Source organism: Mytilus edulis, chromosome 1, assembly GCF_963676685.1.
Source record: "Mytilus edulis chromosome 1, xbMytEdul2.2, whole genome shotgun sequence".
Taxonomy (NCBI): Eukaryota; Metazoa; Mollusca; class Bivalvia; order Mytilida; family Mytilidae; genus Mytilus; species Mytilus edulis.
Genome location: NC_092344.1, coordinates 50,682,036 through 50,707,322, shown reverse-complemented (window position 1 = coordinate 50,707,322; position 25,287 = coordinate 50,682,036). Strand labels below are relative to the sequence as shown.

General features: G+C 31.1%; 1 protein-coding gene across 1 annotated transcript; it reads right to left on the bottom strand.

Annotated features, from left to right (window-relative positions):
- Positions 1-12,723: 12,723 nt before the first annotated feature.
- On the bottom strand, positions 12,724-22,937 carry LOC139484678 (integrin beta-like protein C). The gene is made up of 9 exons (XM_071268542.1): positions 22,667-22,937; positions 21,116-21,360; positions 20,418-20,593; positions 19,328-19,434; positions 18,621-18,892; positions 17,669-17,830; positions 15,277-15,377; positions 14,510-14,699; positions 12,724-13,655 (listed from the first exon to the last, which is right to left on the bottom strand). Exons 1-9 carry the CDS (start codon positions 22,772-22,774, stop codon positions 13,652-13,654), a joined length of 1,365 nt encoding a protein of 454 aa, XP_071124643.1. The 5' UTR covers positions 22,775-22,937; the 3' UTR covers positions 12,724-13,651.
- Positions 22,938-25,287: the final 2,350 nt, after the last annotated feature.

The following is a 25,287-nucleotide window of genomic DNA, read 5'->3' as shown; positions in this document are numbered from 1 at the left end:
TAAATACTGAAGTTCCAATTTTTCTACACATCTGCGTATAAAACTAATTACGATGTTTTCGATTTCAATGTATGAAGACATCAACAAAGTAAACAAATCGCCAAAACAGTTCGAGTAAAACGAGAAAACAATTTCAGGTAAAAACAGTATGGTAATAACATAACTAAACATACCCAAAATGAAATATGTTGTTATTGGAAGCTGGTAAAGTATACTTTACACTTCTAACTCCTGTTGTCCAATCTTCAGATGTACTAAAATCGGTACAAACATATGACATTCTTGTTATAACATCAGAACACCCAAGTTGACACTGTAATGATCCTTCACCTGGCAATAAATTACCATTGCCTATTGAATTTTCGTCGCAGAAATGATTATTTGAAACACTTCTTCGAAATGCAACTCTGTATGTGATTTCAATCTAAAATATTATATATCTTATATTGAAGAATGAGTGCATATCAAAAAAACTAGAAATGTAATCGAAATACATGTATATAAACAGAAAACATAATGGTTACAGACTTATTCATCACATTTTGAAATTTGTTACAGCATATTCTGTATGTATGTGCCTGTCCCAAGTCAGGATCCTGTAATTCAGTAGTTAACGTTTGTTTGTGTGTTACATATATGTTTTTCGTTTATTTTTTGTACATAAATAAGTCCGTTAGTTTTCTCGTTTGAATTGTTTTTCATTGTCATTTTTTTGGCCTTTATAGCTGACTATGCGGTATGGGCTTTGCTCATTTTGTTGAAGGCCGTACGGTGACCTTTAGTTGTTAATTTCTGTGTCTGTCGGTCCCTTGTGGAATGTTGCCCCATTAGCAATCATACCACATCTTCTTTTGTATATGAATGATATATCAGATAAAAACGCTGTATAAAAATAAACACAATACAAACAAAAACAAAAATCAATTTTGCATACAAGTTCGATAAAATACATGTGCAAATACTAATTTCGTACAGGTAAAACAAAAGAGGGACGAACGATACCAAGGGGACAGTCAAACTCATAAATCGAAAATAAACTGACAACGCCATGGCTATAAATGAAAAAGACAAACAGACACCCAATAGTACACATGACCTCTTGTGTAGGTATTATACAATTTATATATGCAAGATTGTTGTGCATGTATTGATTTTTGAAATAATTGGTTGGTTTTCAGTCTTGCTATTAATAAGTATTGAAATGTGCATTGTTATAAAATGCAATATCAGAATTTAGTTCAAATATAATCTTAAATCAATCCTAATTCTATCTTATTCATTCAAATGTGACGTCATTTTTCATTTTTTGATGATCTGTTTTACAAATTCAAATGACGTCATTTTTTTTGTCTTTTTTTACAATTTCAAATATGACGTCTCTTGGCGTTGAGGTTTAAACTTATTCGAATGTGTCTACATTTTGTGTTGCAAATGTCTGGTTATGTAATGTATTTCAGTTATTTCCTGTAATTAGTTAATACTTCAGGTTTATAATGTACATCTTTCGTATAGTAATTTTATAAATTTACTGTTTGCAAAAGTATAAATTATTCTAAATAATAGGGATGTTCTGGTAACTAACAGAAAACCATGGCCGTTTTTGGCACAACTTTTTTGATCTTTTGGTCCTCGATGCTGTTCGACTTTGTGCTTGTTTCGGCTTTCAAACTTTTGTATCTGGGCGTCACTAGTAGACAAAATGTGGACAAACAGCACTTCTTGCGTATTAAAATTTTGAACTTGTTGCCTTTTGTTGGCTGTTGTTCGTGTGTTTCTTTGTCAATTGTGTTCTCCAATTTATTTATATTGTAGTCCTGTGGTATTGAGTTGTCATTTTAATGTTATATTTAACATGGCTATAAAAGAGGGAGGTTTGGCATGCCACAAAACCAGGTTCAACCCACCATTTTTTCCTTTCAAAATGTCCTGTACCAAGTCAGGAATATGGCCATTGTTATATTATAGTTCGTTTCTGTGTGTGTTATATTTTAACGTTGCGTCGTTTGTTTTCTCTTATTTTTGAGTGTAAATTAACATTGCGATAAGACGTGGCACGGTACTTGTCTATCCCAAATTCATGTATTTGGTTTTGATGTTATATTTGTTATTCTCGTCGGATTTTGTCTGATGCTTGGTCCGTTTCTGTGTGTGTTACATTGTAGTGTTGTGTCGTTGTTCTCCTCTTATATTTAATGCGTTTCCCTCAGTTTTAGTTTGTTACCCCGATTTTGTTTTTTGTCCATGGACTTATGAGTTTGAACAGCGGTATACAACTGTTGCCTTTATTATAAATGTAGCATGTGTCTGTAAGGTACTATGCGGTTCGATTTCTGCTCATATATATAATCTTTTAGTAATATATGCATCTTTCGTCAATGTCTGTACTCATGTAACGAAAGTATTAACATAACTCGGATTTTGATGACAGAAAAAAATATTCTTAAGTTAATTTCTTTCACAAACAATTCAGCCGATAATCCAAACCAAATCATAAAAAGTAGCCTAACACATCATGCGTATTATCTTTAGTCCCCGTGATTAATAAAATGTTGAAGTTTGAAAAGCAACATTTGATAGGAAATCTTTGTGTTTAATAAGATATACGTGAATATTTTATCTTTTCATTATAGATTATTAGTGACAATTTAAAAAAAAAATTATGATTAAAATAATAATTTTCCGCAAAAAAATGAATAACAAAATGTAATAGGTATAACACAACAAAAACAAAAAATGTGAAAAGCATCTGTAGCACGAATTCTAAATTTTGCATATTGCATTCAACATATTAATCACCTTGAAATGACAGGTACGAGATGAACTGTATCAATACACTTTAATTTCGACCAAAAAGATTGTCGGATATCGTTAGTCGAAGAAAATGGGGCAAAATAAAATAAAAGTTAAAACACACACACACTTATTTTACATATCACCCTAGAAGTAAATTGTATACCATTCTCAAAAGCATTGACACATAACAAAGATAGTTTTAAAGTATCTGATCTTTAGAGAACGAGTTCTTATAACACCTCAGCGTACTAGTAATTTTAAAGTCTTTAATATTTTGTAACATCAACTGTGCATTTTAAGCAGTGAAATTAAACTGGCAGCACATGTATATATGATATACAGTCATTGACCGTATATCGCTTTGTTTATGACGTGAATAATGCGTTGTGGTAGAGTTTTATTTATAACGTACATGAATACAGAAGGTAAATGTTCGCTGTATTTTTACGTCGTCAACAATGTTTTCACCCAAAAGATTTCATTGGAACAGATGTAAGAGTTCCAGTATATAAAAATAACCCTGCAGTGTCTCTAAATATAAAATTTTATTTGTACTCGGCTCAAAAAAGTTAAGCAGTCACAAGCTTAACTACTTGAAAAAAAAGAAAGAAAATAAGGTACTTTTTTTCAAATCTGCAAGGGTATCGTCCTTCGATCAATATAAACCCTGAAATAACGCATATTGCTGATGCTGGGGTCTATGGTGGATACCCAGTCCGATTAATAACAAGCTATATAATAATTATCATATTATATCTAAAAGCGAAAAGTAAGAAACATCTGCCTTATAAGCATATTAACTCCATTGAAAGATTATTCAACATTTTAACAAATATCTAAAACGGCAAAACAATATTCGATTCAAATTGTTCATATTGAATGCTTGTTTTGTCAAAATATCTCACCCTATTTAAAAGACAAACCACATCTTCACTTTTGAGATTATTGTGTAAACTATGTTTAAAGCAATTAATGTAACCTGTAATCATGAATATTAAATTGAATAGTTGCACAAAAATTATTCAGTGAATAAATAAATGTTGCAACGTATTATTAATTTTAAAAGATATGATATAATTGTAATCCCAAATCGGAGAATCCAATTTCCAGTATGGTAAAGGGAATTTTTAAATAAGCTTACCAGTTATCTTAACACTATCGACAAAAATATATGTATTCTACATTTCCCGTGCTCATTGACTTGCCTATGAATAAACAAAATTCATTAACAACTTTGAAGAAATGAGCGATTGAATAAACGCAAGCTTTATAGCGGCATTGTTTTGCTTTTAGCATACATTTGAATTTCAACTGATAAAAATTCAAGTATTGTTTTTTACAATTCGTATTAACAACTGTTAATTTTTATCATAATTTACCTGATTATTTTCGGCAGGTTTCCAAGTTATTAGACCTCCTCTGAAATGACTACTTTCTACCATGCATATTGCAGATGTTAGCAAAAATGCAATGGAAATTACAGGATGTGCCATCTTGGAAAATTTATGGTTTCTTATAATAAAAATCTCAATAAAATTTGTTGTGAAATTCTGGCTTTTATACTCAATGCAAGGTTTCTATATTTCTCTCTTAAGATTTTTGATTGGTTAAAACCAAAATTATAATTGTAAAATATGAAAATGTACATAACAATTATAAATGTCTTCCTTACAGCTTTTCACAAAAACAAAAAAAGAGCCAATGAAAAAAATTATGAAGCACAGAATAATTTTCCCCTTTACTGCTATAAATGTTCAAAGATGTCACAAGTATAATTTCTATGTGAATAAAATAATACTGTTTGTAAGTACAATTGTTATTCTATTTATATATCATTTATATTATTTATTTAATAATTCTGCACTTCAGAGATATAAACTATCACTATAAAGGTTATTAGTGTATGTGAACCAAAACTGACTTATACAACTACCTTATTGTGCAGTTGAAGATTTAATTCTACATAAGTTTCCATTTAAATGTCCAGCCTTAGATATATGTCAGTACTGAATAATGCTGGGAATAAAATGTCAATAAGACAGCAATTAAATAGAGAAAAAAACCATCTTGAGATCGATATGCTTAATATATGCAGTTTTCAAAATTAGGCGAGTTGCTTTTTACAATAAAGCTTGCAGTTAAGGGAGTTCGTTTCTCAATTTCAAAGTAATTAACTTTTTCAAAACACTAGTTTATATTGATAAGGGATTAAAAAAGGAATCCAAAGAGCAGGCGGGAAAATATTCTGTCTTGACTTTTCATAGATTTATCATTTTGAAGTTGAAGTTCTCAAAAACTGTAAAAAAGTAATTAAAATTTTATAAGACTTTTACCGATGGTTTATCATTATACATGAAAAAGATTTACAAAAAGAAAAATGGGGGTTACCGGGAAAATTTGTTCAAGGCATTCAAATGGATAAAACCAGAGGATTCAGAAAATCTAACAAAAATCTAAAACAGGACAAGCCAGCTTCCTTAATCGTTTCGAGTCTTATAAATTGTATTTTTGAATATATTTAACAGACATAACCCGAGATCTGCAACATCTATAAATCAAATTAAAAATATACATGAGATAACTGCTGAGTAAATCATCAATTTTAAAATCTTTCACATGAATATGGAACATATCAAAATAGTTTATCTGAAAAATAACCATCCACGCCTTAATATCGACCATTGTGCTTCAACTTGGAATGATTCCATTTTACTATATTGAGACAACTTATCATTTTGCTTTCATATCTTTAATGGCAGAAAATGTTTACTGACTTTGTATCCAAATGTACATATCTTTTTGGTAAAAGAAGTGAGTTTTGATATACAATATTTGGCGAAAAAGTTGTTAAAGATTGTAAAACAAATGTGCTTGTGCGATATATTAATTTATTTTCAACCAAAACCTGTCCATTCTACAGTGATCAAAACCAGGAATTTTTACATTTTCATGTTCCAATATTCAGCTTCATTATCATTTTACATAGCATAACTGCAAAATACAACAAATTGATACAAAACATTCAAATTATCTGAATGGAATGGATATCACAAGACGGCATCATCAATAACATTTTTTGTTTTATATCTCATTTACAGGGCCCATTCAATGTCTTTTCCTATCGTGAAATATTTCCCCATTCGTAATATTTTGGGGAATATTCTAAAGAAACAGATAAGATATCAAGGCGATTTTGTTAAAGCAAATAGGTTGGTTTTACAAACGTGTTGGTTTCAAACTAGTTCTATAAATGAAAAACATGGAACGCCACAGTTGATGTGGAACTCTGATATGACGCTATGTTGTTTTAGTATTACTTGATGATAGTTTGTCTTTACATAATACAATTTTGACATAACGTCATGATGTTTTGATATAACTCAATATGAATTAATCATTACTTAATGATATTTCGATATTACATGATATGGTTCCTTATTGACTTGATATAGTTTTGTCGAAATTACTGTATATGATTTTGTCATTACTCGATGTGGTTGTGTCAATAGACAAGGTGGTTTTTGGTGTGTATGTGACTTAACGTTATGTTATTGTTTCGTTACATGGAAATAACCTCATCATAGATATCAGGACTAAATTTAGTATGTACGCCAGACGCGCGTGTTGTCTGCAAAAGACTCATCAGTGACGCTCGAATCCAAAAAAGTTAAAAAGGCCAAATAAAGTACGAAGTTGATGATGTGATTTTGTTATTTCGTAATGATGATTGCCAATTCTTTATATGGCTTTGACATTACGTAATGATGTTTCAAAATTTGACGATTTTACACTACATGATATGTAAGTTACAGTATTTGATGTGGTCCTGTTATTCTGTGATGTGGTTATCTCATTACGTGATGAGGTAAAACCACATGACCATTTCGGAAAAATTATAATATATTCTATTTGTTTACACCGATTTCCATATTTCGTTTGTGTAATGCGCTGTTGATGAGTAACGCTATCCATTAAGTTAAAGTTCAAATTAAAGTAACTGTACGAGTTGTTGTTTAGAGTTATTGGAATGGCAGACCAAAATTAGAAAAAAGTACTAAAAAATAACAGTAATTCAGACAGTAGGGGGATATCCCTTATTAACAAATAAGTAAACGGATGAGAAACGTGCTCCGTCTCAAATAAAACAGGGCAACTTGAAAAAGGTCAATAGTATATATATCAATGAAATTGTAGTTTATTATATTTGATTTAACAGTTTTCACAAGGATGTGCACTCAATGTTAAGTAGGAATGACAATTACCTAATCTTATTCAGAATGATCATAATTTTATTATATTAGTATGATGATTCTAAAATATTTTTTTTATACTATATATATATATATAAATATATATTGAAGTACTAAACTTGTTTATGAGACTTTTTCTAACTATTTTACAACAACTTTGTTATTTTTACAAGTCTATCGACCCATACTGATACTAAATGCTGGTAAATTGGAGGTTAAATAAGTAAAATTATTGTCAGAAATGTGTTCAAACAAGAGAAACAATACTTTCAATACAAATTTGTTATTAATGTTGGTAAAAAAACACCTCAACAGCTCTTTATCACTACCGAGACTAAGCATTTAAATGTTTGATTTACTAAAATTTTGGAAGACATAAATACAATAATGAATATAATGTATATTAAATTCCAACCACTCGAAACCGTCAAGAAACAACAAGGGTCTGAAAATATGCGAACGTTTGGTGATTGAAAGACTGCAGACGAGAATTTAATGGTAATATAATAAACAAGGAAATTTATCTAAATAGTAAAACAACGAAATTACCGAACGCCAAGGAAACACAAAACGAAAAGTCTTTTATCAAATTGCTAAACCAAAGCTCAACAACTTCAATTGATCTATTTTGTTGATAAAAGACAACGTTATGAGTATCTCGGAAAATGTATTAATCGAAATCATTCAATTAACTTCATTACACTAGTAGTAAAGATTTTACACTTGATAATGATCTCAGACAGATCTGGTAAACGATCGTAACAGAATAAGTAATGGTGGTCTAACATTACGATTGCATCGCAGAAAAATCTGGTATTGGATCGTGAAGTATTTGGTATACGATCGTGAAGTAAAATACAATCAACTCAAAAGTCTGTAAAAATAGCAATTGGATTATCCAAACATTTAAAGACCAGAATAACTAACGGCCTTATAATGTTAAAAAATTGTGATAAACAGCTTCAAGTGACAACCACTGAATAATAGGCTTCTGAGGTGGAACATGTGCATACATAATGTGTGAGGGTTTTACTACAACTTTCGTATAGCGAGCGATATGGCGAAACAGCATAACATAAAAATAAACTATAGAAATCAGTTAAAAAGGTTGGAGTTGAATATACATCAGATCAAAGCAAAATACTCTTTGTGGATAGATTATGGGAAAATATTTGATAGAAAAGTCAAAATACAAAAGCGTAGCAGCTTGAACACCAAGTTAATTAACGTCCTATTAAATGTCGGTTATTGTGTACAGTTAAAAACAAAGATACTTAAAGGGAAAAAATTCAACAAATTGCTTCGAAAAAAAGAACGAACAACACGTGTCAGTAACTCATTGAAATAGATTTTAAAGACAATTCATATTAGTAAAAACAATATCTCATACCAGTGATTCGAGCGTCACTGTTAAGTCTTTTGTAGGCGAATTGCGCGTCTATTATGTCTTTTATTTTTGCCGTGTTCAAGACTTATGGGTGGCCTTGGATGTTTCTTGTTTGTTGGTCAGATTGTTTGCCTGTTTGACACATTCGTCATATCCGTTCTCAATTTTATTATACATAGCTAAAATTGAAGCAGAAAAAAAATTAAAAAATCTATTCTAAGACTTTAATTTGCTTCTGTAACGGTTACTTTTTAAAAAATGACACAGAAATCAACAACTACAGGTCACCGTACGGCCTTTAATAATAAGAAAAGCTCATACCGCATAGTCAGCTGTCACGAAATGACAATGTAAAACAATTCAAACGAGAAAACTAACGGCATAATTTATGTACAAAAAATGAACGAAAAACAAATATGTAACATATAAACTAACGACAACCACTGAAATACAGGCTCCTGACTTGGGACAGACACATAAATACTGAATGTGGTGGAGTTAAACATGATAGCGGGGTTCAAACCCTCCCATAACCTAGGACAGTGATAGAACAGTACAACAAAAGAAAGAACTATAAAAATCAGTTGAAAAAGCTTAACTCATTAGATGGATAAAAATACAAGTGGACATGGACGGGTACTTGTACATCCAAAAAGACACTAGGTACAGATCTGTGAGTACTCACCGTAAACTGAAAGCTAGTTCAAAGCATCTAACAACTAATAAAAAAATGATGCACCTAAGACTAAATTACCAATCCGTACACATCCAACATCAAATGAATTTCTGGTAGAGACGTCATAAACAATTAGAGAAAAACATGACCTTGTGCAATGTCAAGATACAGATATCGACAGATTGTAGATCCATGAATGTGTATATGTATATATCATACAAGTAATATTTAGTTAGCTTTTAATTTACTGATAACAAAATCACTATGTATACCAATAATAACAATATTCAATGAACTTATTACAGTTGTATCGGTAACCTTTTAGAATAAGTTTATAAAAAGGATCGACAAGTTTACCATTATCGTTTCTTAATTTTCGGGCACGATATAAAGTCCTCTTACTTATCGGTTGTTGTGGTTGTACTTTCTAAAAAAAAAGGACAAATTTGCCAGCTTCACCATAATATTGGTGTGGATATAACCATATGAATGTCCAAAAACAATGTAATTAGTCATTCGCTACTATAAATGTATTACTGATAAAGAGTAGATGAATACCATCGTTTAATTAGAATTTGGATTCACATAACATAGCATATGGCTTCTCCTTATTTTTGTAATTTAAAATTTAAAATTATAAGATATAAAAAGGTACATTTCTTTGCACTTCCATGTGTGTATTTTTGCAATTTAAAAAAAAAAGGGGGCTGATTCAGTAATTTATAAGGGAAAGCTGGTGGGATCTAGGATTTTTGAATTAGGAGAAGCAATTAGTGGTTGATTTTGTAAAGGGAATGTAGTTGCTGAAAAATAAATATATTTTTTAAATTTTTTATACAATTTTGTGCTAAGAAATCATATAAATTAAATCTTGATATTTTCGGTTTGGCGACCAAAGAAGTGGCGTACCTCCTTCACGCACCTCTAAATCCCTCAATGGGAATCGCAAGGACTGTAAAAAGATCATTTTAAACCAGTTTACTAACTTAACCTCTTTCGTAATTCATATAATACTCAAACGGGGTATATGAATAAAAACATCCGCTGTTTGCTCTTAAAGGTGGTAACGGTGTCTTTCGCCATCTTGAATTGTAAAAAAAAAGAGAATCTAAGGTCCAGATTTTTATCGAGTTAGCCATATTTGATGCAGGAATGCAGTTAACAATTGTGAATTTGCATCTTAAAGAAACATGTCTAAGCTTGTAACTTATAAATATTAATATTTTAACAAGTGTACACTTTTTCAATGTTTTTTTAATTGGCATTTTAAGTGCATTTTTTGAAGGAGTCTACAGTCTACAAGGAATTTTGCAATTTTGAAATCTAGCCAGAAAAAGCACGTTGACCCCATCTTTTCTTTTGATAAAAAGCATTTTTCAAAACATGTAAAAGCTATCTTCTCATATTTTATTTTACAATTCTATGATTTAGTTTAGCTTCAAATCACCTAATAATGGTGTTTAATCCTGTAAAATCCTTACAAAATGTGTCATTTTTTCATAACCTGTAGCTTGAGAAAATATGCACGGTGACCTATCATTTTTATTATATTTTCAAAATATATAAATAGATACTATACGTTTTGGACAAATTCTATCATTTTTAATTTAGACTCCAGTACCACCTTAACAAGTATATTATTTTGACATAAAATTATTGTAAAATTGACTAGATTCTATTGAAGATAGATACAACAGTTTTTAGTTTCAAAGTCTTAAAAAAGATAAGTTGAAAACAAGGTCAAATTACAGATGGCTTTGTCATCCATCATTGCATTTTATCAATATTAAATTAAAATACAAAAAACAAGTGGCCTAATTGATAACAATACAATTCACCAAAACTACAATAGCTCAAAAATAATGCGGTAAGGTTAAACATATTTGTGAGTCATCAATTTTCCCTTACAAGCAAACAATGTTAAAACAGCACAACAATACAACAAATTATAATGATCAGTTGTAAATAGCTTAACGCAATAAGTATGTACTACATGTAAACGAAACACAGCACTCAACTGATATAAAACAAATATTACAGACCAGTACCAAACTATAGCAAGTTATTGAAACCTGATATTTTAATGGTGAGACACGACATACGTTTTTGAAGGGCTTCGCCTTAATCGTTATCAAAGGTACCAGGATTATAATTTAATACGCCAGACGCACTTTTCGTGTACACAAGACTCATTAGTGACGTTCAGATCAAAATAGTTATAAAGCCTAACAAGTACAAAGTTGAAGAGCATCGTTGACTCAAAATTCCAAAAAAATGTGCCAAATACGGCAAAGGTATTCTATTCCTTGGGAAAGGAAAGGAGTAGGTCCAGTAAGACCCCTTTTTGGCCCCAAAATATAGCAGTTTTACAAAATTGTTCAAATGTTATCTTTTAGTTATTTATTGGAAAGTAGAATGATTCTGCTACATAAATATGGGCTGTTTTTGACAATACAATGCACATATATCGGTTACTAGCACCGTTAAGTCATGCTAAATTACTGAAATCTTCATAATTCTAGCATTTTTGTTAAATTTTAGACGGTTTCCGTGTAAAATGAAAGTGGCCGCATTCGTGATCATCCAAAATATTGAAATGTAAGTTGTATTTGATGATAATACATAACATATATAAAGGTTGAGGATGAACACGGATGCGGCCACTTTCATTTTTGACAAAAACCATCTGAAAAGTGACATATTTTGGCATATTTGGTAGATTTTTCATATTTGAGCTTGAATCGGAGCGTTTTTAATTACTAAATGAGTAAAAATCTCTCACATAAATTAATTGATCATGAATCAAATGAAATAGACACTTAAGTGTTTAAAAAATGGTCAAAATCTTTCGTCAGATGAAACTGAAATTTGAGGCCAAAATCGGTCCTTACCAGACCTACTCCTTCATGAAAATTACTATATAATTTATATCTTTGTCAACACCGAAGTGCGGATTACTAGGCTAGTGATACCCTTGGGGAAGAAACGTCCTACAATAGTGGTATCGACCCAGTTATGTAAATAGTTATCAAAGGTACCAGTGAATAGATCAATTTTGTTTGACAAGCTTGCATCTATCAAAATATCTCAAGAAGTCGTAAAAACTAAGAAAAGAATGGTCAAATCAAAGAATATCATAAATAGTAAAAATGATATTGAATAATGAAAAATTAAAAAAATAACGATTGGTGCTTCAGTAAGACAAAATAGGAAATAAGAATTAATTAACGAATAACAAAATTAGTAACCGACTTGATTGTCCTTGATCGTGTGCATTTTTGCATTCAAAATTTGATTCGGACGACTTTTTTACACCCGTTATATACTGATAAAAAAGAAGCATCAATTCTCAATAAACCCAATAAAAATTCCTACCAAAATTGAAGAGTGACTTCTCTCTTATTGTGTTGCTGGTTTGCTGTCTCAATGACTGGCGTTCTATGTCTAAACGGTTATCAAAATGTATTATTTTGAGTGCAAATACAAATGCGTTTTTGCGCACAAGTTCGTACTACGTTTGCACAAATTTACATTTGATTGACCTGATTTTGATCTTCCGTTTAATCCTGTATATAATATGAACTTTATGAATAAAATACAACAAGTTTTATTGGTCAAAATATAACCAAAAGAATCTTTATTGGTACACATTAACAAAAGCACTACATGTTATAAAAAGAAAGTCTTGAACAATTTTGTTTACAATATAAGTATGTTTGTTTTGGAGAGGAACATTTTGAGTGTATACAACATATATACATTGTGTGTAAGAAACTCAGGGCAGAAACAATATATAAGTCAGTCAGTACTTGATATGTATATTACAGTGATTTTAGGCAACTTACATGATAGTGAAATTTGCCCAGTTTGAAATTGAAAATATTTTCCACAGAAATTCAATTTTGTGTTTTACAAAAATTGTGGGATATAATGCGGTCTCTAATGTACAAAGTGTCTGAACTTGCATTATAATTACATATTTGCTAGATTTTTAATTTCCGTTCATTGTTTTCATCATTGTATTTAATCGCCCCTTGAGAAAGTAAAACTTAACATTAATTAGCATATTTAACAAGTGTTATCCCTTGAGGCATATTCGTGTTCAGTATTTACATACAGGATATATTGTGTGTTTGTGAGTGAATTAAAGACAACTTTAATATAAGGTCAACAATATATATGCATCAGCATTAAATTGCAAAAACATATTCATAGAAAAAAAAACATTTAATAAAACGATGTAATTTAAACTTAGTGTTAGAATCATACAGGGAAAAAAAGATACATGTATTAATAACGGTCAATGGACATATATATCAAATAACATATCTTCTTTTTTATATAACAAAATACTTAAATCTGAATATATAGTTGAGGAAAGGTTTATCTGTTGGGTTATGGAAAAAAGACACACGCGTTAATAAGCTTATCTGTCTAGTACATGTAATATTGCCGTATAATGTTAATTAGAAAGGAAAAAATAATTCAAATGTGAATTTGAACAAAAACTAAATGTTATACGAAAATATTGATAATTGTTCTTCGTCATCTGAAAAAGAATAAAAGTATTTCACTGTTAGTTGTAAGTAATGTGTAGTCCTGATGAAACTGATTGTATAATTGCTTATAGATATATCCTCTAAATCTTAGCTCAAATATATTGACTATTAGGTTCTTATTTTAGTTCTGAAGGGAAAATATTATAGGATGGCAATGCAATGCACATGTTAATTTATTGTTTACCGTCCTATGCAGCCAATACAGAGAAACTAATTCCTGTTCAACTAGTTAAAAATGTTATATAAAGCATTTTTCATGCTTTCAATATTATAACAAAATCAGAGAAATTGTGTAATGATTAAGTTTCATCCATTGCTGCATGTAGGAATTTCTTTTATCTTTTTGAAGACTCTAGCTTGCAACTAACTCTTTGGGGAGTCCGTATGGCTGGTAAAATGTATTCCAATATTTAACACACACTCATTTTTCGGCGACAGTCGAAATGGTCACCATGTTTTCAATCAGTTAAGTCTTAATTCATTGATTGTTAATATGTTGTCGTCCGGAATATTCTTAAATACTTGCCATTTGATGATGTTACATGTAAGAAAACAATAAAAAAAAAATAATCCATTTTGTCATATCTCTCTCTGAATTAAGTAGTCTTGTTTTTGTTGTTGTTGTTGTTAAAGGAAATCGAAATATATTATGGCTACATGCAGAAGAAGAGTAACATAAACATTTTCCTTCTACTTGTCTCTCTCTCATTTGAGCAGGCAATAAACAGAAATGAAATGTACGGCAATTTATGAATTTATATCATACCTACGTATTTAATTTAAATCTGCATATTAATTAACTTTTATTACTGAAACATATCAATCACTAGAAATCAATACCCACCCTTCAGTCGCACAAGATCCTGGGTGTACACATGTTAAAACATGGTTGCACCATTCAGTTCCTGGAGCACAGCGCACAATATGCCCAGTTCCAAGCTCGTTACACTGAACAAAATAGGAGGAGCAGCTGGTTGCCAAGAAAAATAATGGGGGGACGCCTGTTGTTGCTTCAATGCACTTAGTATGTACTTCTATATTTAAAATAATTAACAAAAATTTCATATTTCTATTAAGGCAATATGCAATTTAAACATATGACAGTTAATTTGGTTATCAAAGTAACTTCGAAAAGGAGTTTAAATCGTGTTCTTAATGTATAACAGCTTAGATTGAAGAAAGATTTGGACATTCTTAATACATAACTGTGTTATTTTTGTTATTTAATTTATTTTGCTAATGGTTAAATCTGAATACATAAGTGGTGCTGTGTATACCCTTTCATGCATATGAAATTGATTTATTGTGTACGCACAGGTATAAAACAACCGCCTAAAACCTACAGTCGTATTTGCACGTAATGTATATTACATGTAATCACAGAATCACATAATTTAATTATCGCCAATTTAAACATATAATTTTTTTTAAGTAGTAATTAATGTTGTTGTGACGAAGAAAAAAAGAAATAGATGACAATTGTGAATTAGATAAATTTTTCAAGTATGATATTATTCCGATAGACTAACACATTGACAGACATGAATAAAGGTTCAATTTAAAACATTCCTTGAACATTGTTAAAATATTTTTTACCAAAACTACACTTACTTTCTGGCGTTTTAAAAGCATTGCAATCCTGATTTAGAACAACCGTATCGTCGGGTTCCTCGTCTACCACGAGTGTAGCGCATGTCTGGTCTGAGGTTTGACTGAAATAGAAAATAAACAACTTTTTAATACTCATATTAAATAAGAGAATAAAACATGTACATGTTATTCGAAAATCAAATTAGAAAAAAAGCATCAATTTTTACCATAGGTATGTGATTTAACATAATGCAATATACATCAGCTTCGCTTATCGCAGTAACGAAAAAATATATAAAAGTACATAAAATCTGACAAAAAAGTCTTGATGAAAAAGTCTTATATATCTTTCATATGATGAAATCATAATCTTTCAGTCAGTTTAATTGAAGTCTGGAGCTGGCATGTCAGTTAACTGCTAGTAGTCTGTTGTTATTTATGTATTATTGTCATTTTGTTTATTTTCTTTGGTTACATCTTCTGACATCATACTCGGACTTCTCTTGACTTTGTAATACGTCATCAGTGTCTGAGTAGAAAGTTGATGAAACAGGGGTATGTCAAAGAACGTCTCGTTCTTTTTCTAAAAAAGTTCATCGGAAGGTACCAAGACCTTGTTGATAAATATTCCGTATCAACTTCTCAAATAATACACGATGGTCTTGATGTATAGATTCTTCGTACTGATGTTGTTTATCATCTTAACAACGTGTTTTATAGTTCTTTCATTTGTCTTTGTTCTATTATTAATATTACTTTTACTGTTAAATGGTTTCATGTGATATCCGTTTCACGTGGCTCGGTACTTTTACATCTCGTCAATGTGTTTGTATTGGCTTTCATTTTTTTGTGGTTTGTTTTGTATTTGCGACTTTTTGTATTTCTTTTGTTCTTATAACGTGACTCTGTACTTTAAAAGATCCCGTCAGTATGATATTGTTCTATTATATGTCATTATGATATATTTCTATTATGAATTACAATATACGTTGAACCACAAACGTCAAAATCATTCAATCGCGTAGTGGTATTAACTATTTTTGGATTCTTATAAATTCTATATATAACTTTTGGACTAGTTTAAATCTCGGTCTATTTCTTAAATTTATTCTTACATACTTTTGATTTTTTAACCCTGTATGCTAACATTCCCATGAAAATTTTAAAATTGTTTGTACGCACATTGAACGACAAATTTATGTGACGTATAAAATTTTCTGACGTCAGACACTCAATAAATGTGTTCGTAGATAGTAGATGTTTTTGTGTTCTGTTAAATTGTTCCTTTTAAAATTGTTAAACGATGATGACTGATGTACCCATATTTTGACTATTCTATTTATTGTGTCTGTTTATTTAACGCATCAAGCATCAATGTAAAAATATCGGAAATTGATGAGACTGTCATTACAAAAGTGAGAGGGTTAGCGCTATAGAACCAGGTTTAATCCACCATTTTCTACATTTGAAAATGCCTGTACCAAGTCAGGAATATGACAGTTCTTGTCCATTCGTTTTTGATGCGTTTTGTTATTTGATTTTGCCATGTGATTATGGACTTTCCCAATTGATCTTCCTCTAAGTTCAGTATTTTTGTGATTTTACTTTTGAACTGAATTTTAATGTGCGTATTGTTATGCGTTTACTTTTCTGCATTGGTTAGAGGTATAGGGGGAGGGTTGAGATTTCACAAACATGTTTAACCCCGCCGCATTTTTTCGCCTGTCCCAAGTCAGGAGCCTCTGGCCTTTGTTAGTCTTGTATTATTTTAATTTTAGTTTCTTGTGTACAATTTGGAAATTAGTATGGCGTTCATTATCACTGGACTAGTATATATTTGTTTAGGGGCCAGCTGAAGGACGCCTCCGGGTGCGGGAATTGCTCGCTACATTGAAGACCTGTTGGTGACCCTCTGCTGTTGTTTTTTATTTGGTCGGGTTGTTGTCTCTTTGACACATTCCCCATTTCCATTCTCAATTTTCTTGCTTAAAGTTAAAGCTAAATTAAAGTAATTTTTTAAATTATTATCTTAAATTGTGGAATATATAATATATATCCCTCACACAAAGCTCTTATTCTTGTTCAGATTAGGCAAGTTTAGTTTGATCCGCACTTCATAGCATTGTATTATATTTTGGATATTCAAATTTATTGGTATTGCCGTTACCGAAGGGGCATTTGTTGTTGAAATTGGTAGCTGGTGTATCAAAATTGTACAGTTAATATTTTATTTTCTAATTAATTAATGTGTTTTACTTTTACGGACTAAAGAACACTACACAATTGTAATTTGATGGATGTTTAGACACTTAACGTCCACAAGTGTTTACAACTTCTATTGTCACTCGGTCATATTAGTGCCTACCACTGCTGGTTTGTTTTGAAACTCAATAGAATAAAAAAAGATTCATACCCTAAATTATCAACTGCAGTGTAACAAAACAAGTGGGTGCCTATCTGGCTTTTCATTGGTGTCCAGGTCACTGTCACAAACCATTCTCTTCCAGACGTTCCAAATGGAAATAATGCTGATTTGATCATTCCTATAGGTGAAACGGTGTCAATAGCTGTAACTCTAGTTAATAATGTATAAAAAAAAAAATGCTAATTAGATTTGTAATTGATATACAGATTTTCAACAAATGCTTTCAAAGTTCGAATAAAGGTATTAATGTAACATGAGTGACATAAAATTCAACTTCATCAATGTTGGTAAAATAAGAAACTACATTTTCTCAATTTATCAACGGTCAATTTAAATATGCGTTTAATAAGCTAGTTCTTATTCGTGAATCTTTATATCCTGATAAAAATTTGGTAGCACTGATGAGTTTAGTTAAGCGAATTAAAAAGGTTAAATTATAATTAACCCCGTTCGATAATAATGGTCAACCGTAAGACTGACATTTACGCCATTAATCTATGATGGTCAATTATGTGCTCCTACCACCGTTCCATAGGTATTATACACTCATGAGACAACCTAACGACCAAATAACCAGAGACGTTAAAATGTATGAAACATTTTTTAATAATAGAACGACGGTGTTTTTTTACTATGTCAAGCATTAAAAGAGGTCTTTCAATTTTCATTAGTATCAGATATATTCCAAAGAATCGGAAAATTACTAAGAAATTTGATACTTATTTATCTATTTTGATGATTTTGTTTCTGTACTATATTATTTTAAGCAGTATGAAGACTGATGTCTACAAGAAATTGCAATTTTCAAGAGTATATTCTAGAAACTTATAAGATTGTCGTTTTCATTTAATTTCCGCTTACGCAGGGTTGCACAAGTTTGAAATAAAATACTCCCAATCTTTATAATCTTAAGTTAATAAAGCATGAACGTATTTCCTACCTTAACGTTGCCGCACCACTCCTAGCAATAATAGACTCATTAAAAATCTTGTTGGCAGAACTGTGAAGAATTGAACCATCAGTTATTATATTCTGTGGTAGAATAGGCCTCGAGGCACAAGATTCGCTTGAATTAGCAACAAAGATCAAAAACTGCAAAGAGACACTGCTGAAAGGAACTGTATCGGTAGTCTTCTGGAAGTCTTCGATTTGCAAAGCGACAGCATACCACCCCGTGGATTGTGTTGCATTGTAGGTCAAAACACAGGAACTCTACACATAATAATAGACATATGCGTTTGAAGATTTGTTCCGTTTGCTTTTTTTATCTTTATATCTGATATAGAATTTATTGAAAAAAATGTGTCTGTATGAGTGAAAACCACGACAAGAAGCTTGAATTTCGGTATTTTTGTTATTCTACTTTCTAAAGGAACGTTCTGATGAAACCATTAATTCTAAAGGCAGGTACATGATGAAGTTTTCATTTTCATAGTGAGGTTTTTTTTGTCTTGTTCTTATAGCGTAAAACCTTTTATTTTAGTTCACCATTCGCTATATTCAACTAGATAGTAAAATACTGAAAATCAACTACGTTTTCTTAAGCCAATGTATAGATAATTCTGAAACGAAGGATTTTTTTAGTGTTCTTATTTTATATTCCATAACATTGAATTTCATTTGTATGCTTGTTCATTTACGTTTTACCTGATCTAAATAAGAACCATTCAGTGTTTCACAAACACCACCACATTCATCATTTGGAGTTAGTTTAGACCACCGACACTTTACAACATCACCGTCATCATCAGATACTACAACATCAATTATCAATACAGTGATCGCAGTCTAGTTTTGGTTTTAAACTTAGTTTGATTTTTTTATTTATATTTTGAGCTATACTTGGCCTAATGGCGAAAGTTCCCTTTCTCTAACCCTGACATATGAATTGGTGAAAGATCAATAAGTGGTGTGCTATAAATTTTAGTTTTACCATACTTCAGTTAGAAAAAAACAGTGGGTTTAATGATAATAACACACTCCCAAATCATTCGCATGCATTGATTGACTGTTTATGTTTCAGTTTCACTACGAAATATGCAATCATAAATATTCAATGTTCTTATTACAATGCACAGTGAAATTGCGGGAGATTATTGATTTTTCATGAAACGCCATAGTAAGCATAGTAAAATTTACATGCGGATATCGAAAGAAATATGTATTTAGCAATTTCACTTTCGAAGATTTCGCTTAAAAATTATGAAACAGATTTATAAATTTATGAAATGCAACGTAAACATCGCAGTAAAAATGCATTCTAAAACTTAAAATCGCGATTTCTCGAAACCCTGTTCTGACAAAGTTGTTTGAAACATGTTTTTGCATAAAGGTTTCAGTTGTATGATACAAAATCTATTGGAGTAATCGGGTTTTGTTTGTAAATTTCAGATAGTACCGACAATGATTGTCAAGCCGGCAAAATGAACAAGATACAGCAATCATCTTGACGGCCTTACACTTTAATTTGTAGATTTTCGTGATTCTTTTTCAAACATCTGAACTTAAAAGATATAAATACAAAACACAATTTTGAGAATTTTTTTATAGAAATTTGTTTCAATGTATAAATTGGAAAACATCCATCTTGTGAAGCTTTTTACATGTAGTCGATGCATTTTTACCTCTATTTCAGCAATATAATTGATCGTATGTCTTCAAATGTAAATGCTACAACGATTTGCATACACAGTTTTAAAAAAACGAAATACCTACGAATATTAGGAATGTAACTTACCGGGTATTTTAAGAGTATAGTCACATCCATAACTGAATCTTACTACAGGCTGCATTGCAGAGACTGGAGAGGAATTTATTTTTCCAGTGTCTTGTCTTACGGTCAGATTTGCTGTAGTCCGCATCCTCCAGTCTGAACTGCCTTCAACTAGAGGTATCCAACAACAGCTTGAAAAACTTTAAAAAAAAAAATAGATTACAAATTTTTAGAACTTAGTTCATATATTTTGCGTTAAAAATATGATTGGCACATTTTACTGATATCAATGTTCATTTTGATATAAATATGGTTTAATTATACAAACCAAAAAATACTACTTGCACTTGACGACACCAACGTCAAAGGAACAAAGTTTTAATGCTAAACCTTTTTTTCATTGACATTTTTAGTTTTTATGTTCTGGATTGGGATTACAAATTCTCTATTTTTTTTCACTTTTTCACATTTCCAAAACGCTTGTGAAAAAAGTGTTCTTCTCAATTGTAAAATAACTGTACCCGGCCAATGATCAGTTGAAATTTAATTATGAAGTCATATTTTTTGTGGTTTACTTCGAATTTCCGATTGTGAGGTTAAGATTAATTGGTAATTACGTTATCAGAAATGTATATCGAATATCATGAATTTTGTCCTCTAGAGCATGTAGAGGGCATTTCTGCGCTACCTACCTTTTTCGATTAATGGCAAAAACAACTCACCCAAAAGTATACAGGTTGTTACTTGACGCTGACAGATTGTACTTTACGCTGTTAGTTCCTGATGTCCAATCTTCAGTGGCACTAAAATCAGTGCAGTAATAAGACATAGTGGTTATTGTATCACTGCATCCTTCTACACACTGTAAAGAGCCTTCACCAGGTAATAATGTTCCGTTCTCTATTGTGTTTGCATCGCAAGCGTGTCCAGAACTGGCACGGAAGGCAACTCTATAGTTAATCTCAATCTGTAAAAAAGGAAAATAAGACGTATATAGAGAGCAATTCAACCACAAGATAGATACATAAACAAAGATAAGCTTAGAGTTTAATGTGCCGTATTTAACGATATAATTTGTGTCTATATACCATAGATTTATGAGTTTTGAACAGCGGTATACTACTGTTGCCTTTATTTACCTTGTGTCTTCCTTATATTAGTAGGTATAATTCGGCTTAAATAACATAGAGCATATGAGACTTAGTATATTATAGCACTGCACAGACTTAATGAATACATACATGACATATTCAGGGTAAATTTTACGAAATTAAGTATTTGAATTTATGTGGTTTTGCTTGTTGTTGAAGGCCGTACGGTGACCTATAACTGTATTCATCTACGTGATCGACATTAAGACATTGGTGGATAGTTGTCACATTGGCAATCGAACAACGTCGCCGTATTTTATAACTAAAAATACCAGTTATGTGCAATTCAGATTTTTCTTAGTCTATCCACAAAAATTTTAAAATGTGACGTTCTATTGCTGTAAAAAAATATTCAGGTATTATCGCAATCTCATTTGTTCATGAAAAAACTACAATTTTGTAGCGACACAAGTCTCATCAGGTCGTTTCGCATATTTATACCATTCAATCTTCAAATGGAATTTTAGTGATACAATTAAAAATGCAGGCTGATATATAAGTAAGACGGATGTTCAGAGAAATGCCTTATAATGTTTTTTTATACAAATCTGTGTATTGAAATTCGACAAATCAAAATTCATATAGGAAAGAGGCGCGAAATATACCATATCCAATCATTTAAGTTGAAAATTAACTCACAATGCCATGGCAAAAACAAGGGGGAATACCACAAGACAAACAACAGTACACAAAACACAAAATTAGAACATTTTATAGTTCTCTTTTTCTTATCGGCAATCTTTACAATCTGAATCCGCAATGCTCTTCAACTTTGTACTTGTTTGGCTTTATAAATATTTTGAGATGAGCGTCACTGATGAGCCTTATGTAGACGAAACGCGCGTCTGGGGTACTAAATTATAATCCTAGTACCTTTGATAACTATTTACATTTTTGTATCTAGAACAACAATTTTTGACTGTTTAAATATCAGGACGCATGTGTCAATTCCCTTTACAAGCTGAAAACAATTTTACAACTCGAAGTATTCAATTACGTTATATCCTAAACTATAATTACTGACTTTTTAGATTTGATATATAATTATAAAAATATTCTGAATACTTGACAAAAAACATACATTGTAAATAATTGTTTTATGCAAAAAGATGACTTTCTCACCTGATGATTGTCTGTCGGCTTCCATGATATGATGCCGCCACGAAAATGACTGCTCTCTGCCAAATATAAAATACAAGTCAACAAAAATGTCGAGAAAAAACACATCATGGTTCAAAGCTAATATCTTTCAATTCGAGTGGCAAACTTTGATGACTCCGTGGTCCACGTAAGTTGTTTTATATGTTTTGTAACAACAGACGCTGACGTATTGCCAAAATTGATTGGTTGAGAGAGCAGTCAGTTGTCATTTTTATGAAAGCAAAGCAAAACTGGACTGTTCTTACAACTCCAAAAATGAAATTTTGTCATACAAAAGATTTGATAAGGAAGTACCTAAAGATCATTTTCACATTTCTCAAAACTGTCAATTCTCCGTAAAACATTTATTTCTAGATCATGGTTACATAATTACTTTCATATATGCGTTTAAAAAAAAATACAGCTAAGAATAATCAAATATCACAAAAGTCGATCTATTTAAATATTATGTAATAGTTCAACAAACAATACGTTATTTTTTTTTACTAACAGTGATTCACCAGAACCCTTCTGTGGACATAAAGGACACATTACACTATTGTACACACCGAAGTAAATACTTTAGGATGAAGCTAGAAATTATAATGAAAGTTGAATTTTATTGCGATGAAATGAGATATTATTTGGCCTTTTTAACTTTTTGGGATTCGAGCGTCAGTGATAAGCTAAGTGTAAACAAAATGCGCGTCTAGCTTAAAGACAAAATCTAAATCCTGGTATCTATGATGAGTTCATATTTATATTCATCTTAGCAATCTTCCTCGGCAAAACAACGCGCATGCAACTATCCCTCAATATTTCAACATGTCATATCCTTTCGGGGTTAATGAATAAAAACGAAATTAACGAAAATAAGAACGAAAAACCGACAAGAATGCAATAATTGGAAATCAAACTTAAATTCAAAGGCGTCTCTGATTCAAGTCGTCTCTGACGATATAAATTAAATGGGACCTAGCACCCACGTCTTCTTTGTACAATCTGGCATGTAAATCGTACCTCATTCATAAAACTAATATTCATATTCTCTATTAGAATACTGGTATTGCCTGGATTTATTTATATGATTTTTTGTAACAACCTGCCCTTATGTAATAATTCTATGCAGGTTTTGATTGGGTTTTTGATATAGGCCACTGTCATATGGAATTATCCTATAGTTCCTAATTTTGTATTTAAATTTGCCTTTTTATGTGTCTTGTGTATGCAAAAGTTCTCTACGAGTATGTAATTGCAAATTGCATATTTTTAAAATATATGTCGTTGTTTTTTTTTTTCATTTTAAATGTTAACCTGCTCTAATTAGTTGATAAAAGTGAAAACAAATCTTTTGCTTGACTTCGGATTTTTTTATCGCAGCACAATCTGTTGCCTAAATTATACAATAATTGGTCGCTTTCTCCATCTACTTTTTATGAAACAAGTTCAAATTGAACTGTGAAAGTACTTTTTGTCAATCTACTATACGCGTTGTGTTTCTGGTGTATCATACTTCTTCAGTAATGATAAAAACTGAAAAAGAACCATGATGTAGAATGTGATGTCTGTTCTTGTGTAGATATGGTTTGGATCATAGACTTGAAATGTGCCTTTCACTCATTGTGAAATGTGATTAACACTTTGATTGCGAAGTTTCTAGAATGAGCATTGTGATGAATATGGATTTTTTCTTTGACGTTATGTACTCACTCTTCAATTTGTTTGGAAAACTTGCTTGCTAAAAATGTTAACATATACGTGTATATTGTTTTCGTGCAGTCAAACGTTTGAATCATTTGAAATTTAGAAACTTATTGCGGTTGATTTTAGGCAACTTAAAAGATCCATGCACATGAAGTAGCTCACGAAGTTATATATTATCTATGGTTTTTTTTTATAAGAGAAGACGTTTCTCCGCTACAAACATCTTAGACTACATTAAATCTGTACATTATCGATGGTTATCCGTACGAGGAAGCGATCCTCATCCATATTGTCATCGTAGACGATAACCATGATTGAGTTTAAAAGTCCATTGATAATCTTGTGATTGCTGTTTTCCTGGGCAACATATGTAGGTTCAGGATTTCACAAAATCTAAGGCCGTAGCGTAATGGGGGTAAATGAGGCAAATGCCTCACTTTTGAAATGACGACCACACTTTAGAAGTGTCATTTTTTTTATTTATATATTTTACATTATCAATATGCGAGTTTCGAGTTTCAAATTATCTACCGGCACACTACATACTGTGTGTCAAATCTGCAGCAGCGATTGCAGCTTGTACCATAGCGGTGACGGTAAAACAATAAGTGTTCCGAATACAAATCAAAATAAAAAGCATGAAACAAATGTTAATGTCGTTACAAAACTTGTTGAAGACGGGTTATTTTAAGAGAAAAAACGATGAAACTCATGAGTATAAACACCCCCTATAAGTGTGCTGGCTTATTACTTTACTTGGTTTATTTTTGAATCGATAACGCCATAGTAATACCAATGTTTACACTATCAACTCACTGAACAACAAATGTTAATCGATAAAACACTTCATTGAACAAAAATATAATAATTATTTATAATTAATCTAAACAAAATCATGA